Source organism: Mirounga leonina, unplaced genomic scaffold (genome assembly GCF_011800145.1).
Source record: "Mirounga leonina isolate KUSES-001 unplaced genomic scaffold, KU_Mleo_1.0 Mir_347, whole genome shotgun sequence".
In the NCBI taxonomy this organism is placed as follows: domain Eukaryota; kingdom Metazoa; phylum Chordata; class Mammalia; order Carnivora; family Phocidae; genus Mirounga; species Mirounga leonina.
The window spans coordinates 1,323,285-1,332,883 of NW_023270696.1; the positions used below are offsets into that span (position 1 = coordinate 1,323,285).

Here is a 9,599-nt window from a genome sequence, read left to right on the forward strand (position 1 = left end):
ACTTTTTGCCATCTTAATTACCATGTGTCTTGGTGTGGACATCCTTGCATCAATTTTTCAGGGCGTTCTCTATGCCTCCTGAATCTGGATATCTGTTTCTTTCCCCAGATTTGGGAAGTTTCCAGCTATTATTTCTTCAAATACATTTTCTGTACCCTTTTCTCTCTTCTTCTTCTTTTGGGATTCCTATAGTGCAAATGTTATTACACTTGATCCAGTCACTGAGTTTCCTAAGTCTATTCCCATTTTGCATATTTTTTCTCTCATGTGTTCAGGTTGGTTACTTGATGTCCTCCACTTTTTTCTCTAGTCCAGTGAGTATCCATATAATCATTACCTTATAGTCTTTATAAGATATATTACTTTTTTTCTGTTTCACTTAGGTCTGCTACTGTAGTTTGGTCCTGTTCTTTCATTTGGGAGATTTTCTTCTTTCTCTTCATTTGGTTTAGCTCTCTGTGTCTGTTTTTGGGTGTTATGAAAGTCAGCTATGTCTCCTGCTCTTGAAAGTAGTGGGCAGGAGGCACACTTTTAACAAAGTGACACTGGTTCTCTTTCACAAGAGATGTGTAGCCACTTTGAAGACCAGGGCTGGACAGGCCACTCCGCAAAGCTCATTCTGGTGAGCCCACAGTGTTCACAAAGTATTCATGCTGGTCCTCTTCCACAGGGGACATGCAGCTTCTGCAGAAAGTGGGGCTGGCTGGGCCTGCTTCACAAAGTGCCCATGGCAGGGGCATGGTGCCCTCAATTCTTATGTGCTGGTCTTCTTCCGTAAGGGACTTACAGATACTGTAAGCATTTTGTGACTGTTCAGCAGTTTTAACAAGGTGCACTCATTTTCCCTGAGTGGTGACCAAAGACCAGGATCAAAGCCTCTCAAAAAACGGGTTGGGAGACATTGTTTTGCAAAGTTTTCACAGGTCTTCTTGCAGGGGGGACCCACAGTGCTGGGATTGAGGCAAGCATGACTAGAAAAGGCAGATCTAGTGAATGGACAGGGCAGGGCTTGGTGTAAGAAAGTTAGTTAGGGAATAACATAACAACACTTGTTCCTGTAGGTGGCCCTGTGTTTATGCTGAGGGACAGTGGAGAAAAATGGCCACTGCCAGCAATTTTGTTCCTGGAGGGAGTCTCCCTGTGATCCCTGCCTCTCTGGGATGCACTCCAAATCCGAATCCTAAATGAGTAAATAATTCTCCCTCCTGCATGCTTCAGGCGTTTTTCAAAGGCTATTTCTATGCTGTTTCCAAGGACTGGTTTTTTTTGTTTTTTTTTTTTGGTGCTATCTCTTTAAGGGTAGACACATGTTCCTAATGCCCTTTGGGCTTTTGGGAGAAAGCCAAGTCCATTGATACTGAACATTCCAGCCTTTAAGCCATGCTGGTTGTAAGAATCCAGGAAATTTGGACCCTCTCGCTTTCAAAGCCAAATATTATGGAAATTTGTCTTCCCCATGTTGGCTCCCTGGTGTGATAGTCTGTTTTTCACCCCTCTTGGTGCCCCTGAATTCTCCACCACAGTTGACCAGGACCCTTTTAACGCTCTACCATGTATCCACCTTCCCTGCCCTCTTTAATGTGCCCTCTTCTCTACCTTTAGCTCTGGAATTTGTTCTGCCAGTCCTCAGACCCTTTTCTGGGTTATTTACACTGTGTTATCTAGTTGTGTTGATGGGAGAAGGTGAGCTTAGGTTCGTCCTACTCTGCCATCTTCACAGTGTCCTTGAGTTGATATTTTTATAATTGACTTCTAGGTTATAAATTGTGTTTGCCTGAATTAAGATATAAAAAAAGAGATACTTTGCAGTTGATTGATAACTGTTCTAAATACATTTGTTCTATTGGTTTGCCTTTATCTTTTTATGTATTTATTTCTAATTCTACCATTTTATTATTGTTGAAGAAAGTGGACAGTTAGTAATGAAGAGATTCTTGTAGTCTGGATTTTGATGGATGCATATTCATGTCATCTTCCTCTAAGCCCTGTAATTACCATTAATTTATTGTTAGATATAAAAGTTTGATGATATTGTCATTTTTTGGCAAGATGATCTATATATGTGGTTCTCTCTATTTTGAAAATTTTAGCAAACTTTAAGGATCATTGCCTAGATTTATGCAGTCATTAGAGTATGCAAAGTGATGTTATTGATATTGTGTCTTTCTTCTTCATTTGTTAGCTGAAATCCTTCTTGAAGACAACCCACTAACCATACATAAGTCAATTATTTGGCAACCTTAACTTCTTGATATACAGATTATACAGGAAGTGAAAAATACTATTTTTTTCTTTTACTAGTTTTAATGAGTTTGTTCCCTAAAATCTTCCAGTGTTCATCAAAACATTTTACTTTATTATTTTATTTTTTTAAAGATTTTATTTATTTGACACAGAGAGACAGTGAGAGAGGGAACACAAGCAGGGGGCAGGGGAGAGGGAGAATTTTATTGGTATTTATATTATACAATATATAAATATAAAATAAATATTAATGGTGGTCAAAATTTTTAAAGATACGATTTTTAATATGATTTTTAAGCCAAACTGCCCAAGTGGCATTTTGCATCTGGTATCACTGTGGTCTCAGCTTTGGTACTCTCTTTTCTCAATGAAATTTTACACACAGTTAAGTTTGTGATCCCAAATCTGTGGTTATGATATATTTGTTGATAGATACTACTAGTAACTGGAATAATATGAATACCTCTTTCCTTTCCCCATGTATGTTAACTACAAATCTGTTCAGGGTTGACAAGTGCCTAGTCTCCAAATTTCCTCCTCTAGTCAGTGCTTACAGTTTGAGATGGTGCAGTGATATAGTTATGGCCAGTGTGATGTAAGTGCATGGTTATTGAGTGATTCTTATTTTACAAAATCATGAGATACACTGTGCATATCTTACAAGTTTATTAATTATACCTCAATAAAGCTGAAACAAGAGTTTAAAATAATAGGTGAAAATTCACATGCCCTTTGACATCTCCATCCTTAGCCTTGATTCTGCCTGGGTCATGATTCAGATGCCTAGGAACACAGAAGCCATTACTGACCCTAGGGAAAACAAAGTATAGCAGGACAAGAGAACGAAAACAAAAACAAAACAAAATAAACAACAACAACAAAAACCTTGAAGGATACCAGGTCTTTGCTGGTATCCTTGAGTGGATATAGTTACTATTGACTGTTGCACACCAACCTTCCATTGCATGAGGCGTAAGTCCATTTACTGGTTTAAAAGGACAAAAGTAGTATTCTGTATTATCTGTAGCTGAACATATTAGAAACTTAGAAAGGCTTTTCCCTACACTTGTGTGCAGTAGAATAGGATATTTCTCCAATGAAATCTAAAATAATCTACATGAGGTCCAAACTCAGAATGCCTATCTCATAAAAACAGCATTCTAAGGGAAGTAGCCCAAATCATTGTGGAATATTCATCATACACTATATCAAGTACTAAATACAATGAAGGGGAAATCTAGTGTACACACCAATTCTCCCCATGCCACAATCCCATATCAACACAAAAATGGCACAAAATACTGAAACCACTCTTGTCTCTTTTAAAATAAAAAACGCTCAATAGTTTTATAATTTAAGATGGATATTTGCAATGCTAAGAGGTACAAGGTTCTGTGTAAGAAATATGGGGAGAATACAATTTTAACTTCACATAGTCTATGCTCTCCTTTGAATAACAAACACATAAATACTCTAGATGTTTAGCTATACACAGAGTTAATTCTCATCTATTTTGTATGAGTTGTACATGTCAGTATAGTGGGTTAGTTAGAAATCATGCAAGATAGTCCAAAATATATTGCTGTGGTATTCCTTTATGTGCATATTATAAAATGCAATGTGCAATATAATAATAAACAAGAATAATATAAGAGCAACAGTGCAACAGATTCTGAGAGAAGGGAGTCCAGAATTAGTTTCCTTTAAAAAAATTTCCAATTAAAATAAAAATTCAGAATGAAAATACATTTGAGTGTTTCAAATGACTAACTTTTTTCAAAACATGCTTATAACCACCTAATTTCATAAAAAGGAACACTCTCAGGCAATTGTTTTATATTTGTCTTTCTAAAGGAATTAATTTGTGTATTTGGCTCCATGTGGCTCTCTTTAATAAGAGAAAATAATGAACACAGTCATCTATGACCTTAATTTTAAAGAAATGAGAAGAAAGAAAGAAAGAAAGAAAGAAAGAAAGAAAGAAAGAAAGAAAGAAAGAAAAAAGAAAAAAAGATAAACAGCCTCTGACTAATGTCTACCCAGCTTGTCTAGCTAAACAGGTAGGCCATGATGTCCTGCTAATTATCATGAAACACACAGACAGACAGACACACACGGAACATCAGCATCAGAAAATGTCAGTATGATAGAGCAAGATAGAAACAAGTCCACTCCATTGACATATCTGAGCACAGATGAAGATAAGAATGCAGTCCAAACCTCAGAAATGATAGGTATCTTCTTCTCCTAGTTAATATGATCTATTGCTACTTATTTACCAATCACAGCTTAACAATGTTTATTCTATATGCCTCCTAAATAAATTTTTCTCATTTTCTGACCCAATTTAGAGAAAATCATATTTGTGTGATTTTTCATCAAGTACCCCCAAAAAATCCCAAATAAGTCCTTTCTAGCATCCTCTTACTAACCCACGATGTTCCATCTCCTCATGGAATAAATCCAGCTTGTTCACTTACACATTAGCTCAAAATGGTCTTCAGCTAGAAGGCATTAGAGGAATCTTTCTGTTCTTGTTTGCTAGGTATTAATTTATTTAGAATTCCTTATTACATGCTATATAAAAATGCCAACAATAATATATGGTTATTGTTTTCATGAAGTAGATTAGAATGACAAAATATTTAAAAAATATTTTAAAAGTATTGCAGTGGAACACTAATTATAACTGATTTCAAGGGAATATAGTACTGCCTGCATCACAAATAAGTCTCAAAGTAATGCAACGTATTTTCTTGTTACAGAAATGAGAGACATGATTTGATTCACAGACTGATTAATTTTATAATACTAGAAGTAATCTTTCTTAGTGAATATATTAATATATTTAATGTTTATGTGTACTTACAGGCAAATGTTTATGTATATGCATATATAAGAAAGAGAAAAATGTATGTATTTTTAGAAAGATGTTTGGATATATATCATGATATTTATTTATGTGAGGAGGTATGTACATTACATTACAGACACTGTTAAAATTAAAAATATAAAATTGTGGAGACAATGAGAAAGCTGGGGAATAGGAATGAAAGAAATACTTTACTGTGATTAGTTGTGAAAGTTTTCATGAAAGTATTTTAGAAATATATAAAGTGATAAGTATAAATCACTTTATACTTATCAGTAGTGAAATGGTAAGAAAGTGCATTTTAGAAATCAGGAGCTAAGACAGTGATTCATGGTGGAATGAAACATTGTTGCTCTTAAGAGGGAATATGGAAATTTGGGAAGGAAATATCTATAAATTACCAATAAAATCTGAGATGTTCTAAGAGATGATTCTGGAGTACAGAGCTGACATTCCCTTTTGAAAACACTAAGGTTTCAGAAATGTGAAGACTTTCTGAATCCCTGTCTGCATCTCCTTGTTTCAGAAACTATACACAATTGGGTTTAATGTTGGGGTCACAAGAGTATAGAGTGCAGCTATCACCTTGTCCCTTTCAAATAAGTAGCTGGCAGCAGGGCGGATATAGGTGTAGATTACAGGGGAGTAGTAAAGGGACACTACTATGAGGTGGGATGAGCATGTTGAGAAAGCCTTCCTCTTGCCTTCTGCTGTGCGGATGCGGAGAATGGCAGCAATGATAAAACCATAGGAGATGCAGGTGAGGGTGAAGTCACCTATGGCCAGGGTAATAGCAACATATACCATCACCTCATTGATTCTAATAGGGCTGCAGGACAAAGACAGCAGTGGAGGTATCTCACAGAAGAAGTGGTCAATGGTGTTTGGCCCACAGAAGGTCAGCCTCAGGATGAGACCAGTGTGAACCCAGGAATTGGTTACTGCAATCACCATGGTAATGCTGAGCAAGGCCAAACACATATGGTCATTCATAATGGTTCTGTAGCGAAGAGGGAAACAGATGGCCACATAGCGGTCATAGGCCATTGTGGTGAAGAGAACCATCTCAGCCCCCAGGGACCATGTGAAGAAGAAGAGCTGGGACATGCAGCTTCCGTAGGAAATACTCCTTGCTGATGTTAGCATAGTCCCCAGCATCTTTGGTATAATGCTTGTTGTGCAGATGATATCCACAATAGCCAGCGCCAGAAGGAAAGCATACATGGGTGTATGCAAGGTGGGGTTATAGATTATGGCAATGACAATCAGCACATTGCCAAGAAAGGCCACAAGGTACATGAAGAGAAAGACAATGAAGAGAATTCTCTGCAGTTCAGGCTTTTGGGTGAGGCCCAGAATCATAAACTCAGTTACGATGCTGTTATTCATCCTGCTTTGATGACTGACATTGCAGAGAGTGAGCAACTGGGAACTAAAATGATCTGGGTGCTTTTATTAGATGATGTGTATGTGTGTGTGTATGAATTTAGTGATTTGTGCGTTGATGTGATACAACTTTGTAGCAAGAATTCCCTTTTGATGGAGTTCTGTCTTCCAGGCAATACCCTCTAGTCTCCAGATGGATATAATTTTCTGATGCATGTTCTTCAGTTAATGACTCCATTAAACTGAAGTCACTGGTTGAGAAGAAAAAGATAAGAAAAATAAATATATTCAAGTATTTCAATATTACCATTTTGAGTTAAATCTTATTTGAGCATAATTCACATGCGTATGAAATAGAATACAAAAAATACATATCTCACTAGTTGTTAACTATATGCTATCTTTCTTGAAGCATGTGTGAGTGGAAATATCTAGAACAAGAGAAGCTGGTAAGGCTAATAATAGTGGGAAGACTTCAGGGGAAAAATGTCCAACAGAATATCCTGAGGCTGGATATTCAGGGACCATTGAATAATTCATTGGTGTCTAAAAACTAAACAGTTTAATCAATTCTTTGCCTATATTTTCTCTTCAGTTACAGAAGTAATTTCCAAAATTGCATGAACTAATTTGTTGTGCTGTCATACAATGGTAAGAAGATTGGACATAAAAATAGAAGATCTAGCCATGCATCTTTATTTTAGTATAGTTGTAAATTGGCCATTAAAATTCCATAAAATTCATATTTCTTATGAAATATTTTTTATTTCCAAAAATGATATAAATTAGAACAAATATTAGATACTACACAGACAATATGAAAGTTTCTTAGGAATACTAACAGAAAGAGGCAACTGGAAAAAGTTTTCTGGACAATATCCAGATTTATGAGGGAAATTATTATTTTTTGTGTGTGTGTGTGTTAGGATGTAGGAAGTTTATTATCATTTTTAAGCAAATTAAGAAATATTAAAATTGTTTGTTTCATTTTTTAAAATTTTATTTTATTTAAATTCAATTAATTAACATATAGTGTATTATTAGTTTCAGAGGTAGAGTTTAGTGATGTATCAGTTGCATATAACACCCAATGCTCATTACATCATATGCCCTCCTTAATGCCCATCATTCAGTAACCGCATCCCACCACCCACCTCATCCTAAAGCAACCCTCAGTTTGTTTCCTATAGTTAAGAGTCTCTTATGGTTTGTCTTCCTCTCTGATTTCATCTTATTTTATTTTTACCTAACTTCCCTTATATTCCTCTGTTTTGTTTCTTAAATTCCACATGTGAGTGAAATCATTTGATAATTGTCTTTCTCTTACTGACTTATTTCACTTAGTATAATACCCTCTAGTTCCATCCATGTCATTGCAAATTGTAAGATTTTATGCTTTTTGATGGCTGTTATATAATATAAAATATATTATATAATATATATGTATATACAGCCTCTTCTTTATCCATTCATCTTTCTATGGACATCTCGGCTCTTTCCATAGTTTGGCTATTGCGGACATTGCTGCTATGAACACTGGGGTGCATGTGTCCCTTCCTTTCACTACATCTGTATCTTTGCAGTAAATACCTAGTAGTGCAATTGCTGGGTCATAGGGTAGCTCTATTTTTAATGTCTTGAGGAACCGCCATACTGTTTTCCAGAGTGGCTGTATTGCTTTGCATTCCCACCAACAGTGTAAGAAGGTTCCCCTTTCTATGAAGGAAATTTTTCTTCTTTTTATTCCTCCCAAAAAAATTCTCTAGCATTTTGTCAGCTGCTTCTTTTTTTTGTTTGTTTGGATAAATCTGTGTTCATGCATAATCAACTTTTTACATGTATACACTACTGTGAGGACTATTCTGACCTGGTCTATCTAGTAAAAGTGTCCAAAGTATCTGTGAATTTATCAATAACTTTATGCCTCATAATTGTTCTTTGACTTTTCAGAAATCATACTGTACCTGTGTTACCCAAACAGAGGAAATAAAAATTATTTTGAGATCACATCCAGTCTGATTTGCTCCCCTAAGCCCTGAAAGCTGAATTATTAATTTCCTAAATTTAATGGAATAATAATATGCTAAATTTACTGACTAATGTATGTGTAGCTATTCAGCCAGTACAAAAAAATATTTTATCAAATCTATAAACCACCTTGAGAATCCCTAGCTTTATTTCTCGTTTTCTGATAGCACAAGAATGTAACACCTGTCATTACTTAGATCTATAATATGTGACAGGCTCTGTATTAGATCTTCTGCAGATATGATATCATTTTGTAACAACCATGGTGGGACTTTAACATTGCCATCTCTATACAGTTGATATGAAAACAGTGCAGTGATAGATGAATAACAGAAGCCAAGATTACATATCTCATAAGAGAAAGACCAGGATTGATGCTTGTTGATGCAAAATGAACAAAACTTTTAGAACTGCTAAGAAAAAAAAAAGGGGAGAGAGAGTTTTATTTGAGCCCAGGTGAGAATAGCCATCTGGGATACACAATCTTCACAAAGTAGAGAGTGCTCTGGAGAGAAAGAATATTTAATACAGGGTTATATACACACATATATATATACATTTGTCACATCATGAGTTACAAATTATCATGAGAAAGGATATTTTAGAAAATCACAAACTTTATTTTGTTTTTAGTACATGCAAGTTTGGAAGCTTCAGAAGTATGGGAACAGAACTTAGGGAGATTTTTATTCATATCTTTAATTTGATTTTTTTTTTTTTTAGGTTATCTGCTAATGAAGCAGATGTACAATGTGTGCTCAAGGCAGAAATAGAGCCATGCTTTGAAGTTTGGTGAAGCCATTCTGACCTTGGTGAAAATGCAGCTTCCCTGGGACATCAGGAGCAGGGCCCACAAACACTAAACATTGAATATTTCCTTTATCATACCTAGACTGTCTGGCCTTTAAGAAATTGCTATTAACCTCTCTGCTGTATGCTTTCAGGTAAAATACCAATAATATGGCAAACACACAAAAGCCAAATGATATTAAAAGTATTTTAAAGAAAATGAGAGTTTTATTCTGAATGAGATATGACTTGAAACAGGAAAATATAGATGAGATAGTTG

The 9,599-nt window shown here is 35.5% G+C and overlaps 1 protein-coding gene across 1 annotated transcript; it reads right to left on the reverse strand.

Moving 5' to 3' along the window:
- Positions 1-5,548: 5,548 nt before the first annotated feature.
- On the reverse strand, positions 5,549-6,507 carry LOC118026870 (olfactory receptor 13G1). The gene has a single exon (XM_035029910.1). The coding sequence runs from the start codon at positions 6,503-6,505 to the stop codon at positions 5,639-5,641; it is 867 nt and encodes a 288-aa protein (XP_034885801.1). The 5' UTR covers positions 6,506-6,507; the 3' UTR covers positions 5,549-5,638.
- Positions 6,508-9,599: the final 3,092 nt, after the last annotated feature.

Coding starts and splice junctions, on each gene's coding strand:
- LOC118026870 (XM_035029910.1), bottom strand. CDS start 6,505: ATGAATAACAGCATCGTAACTGAGTTTATGATTCTGGGCCTCACCCAA.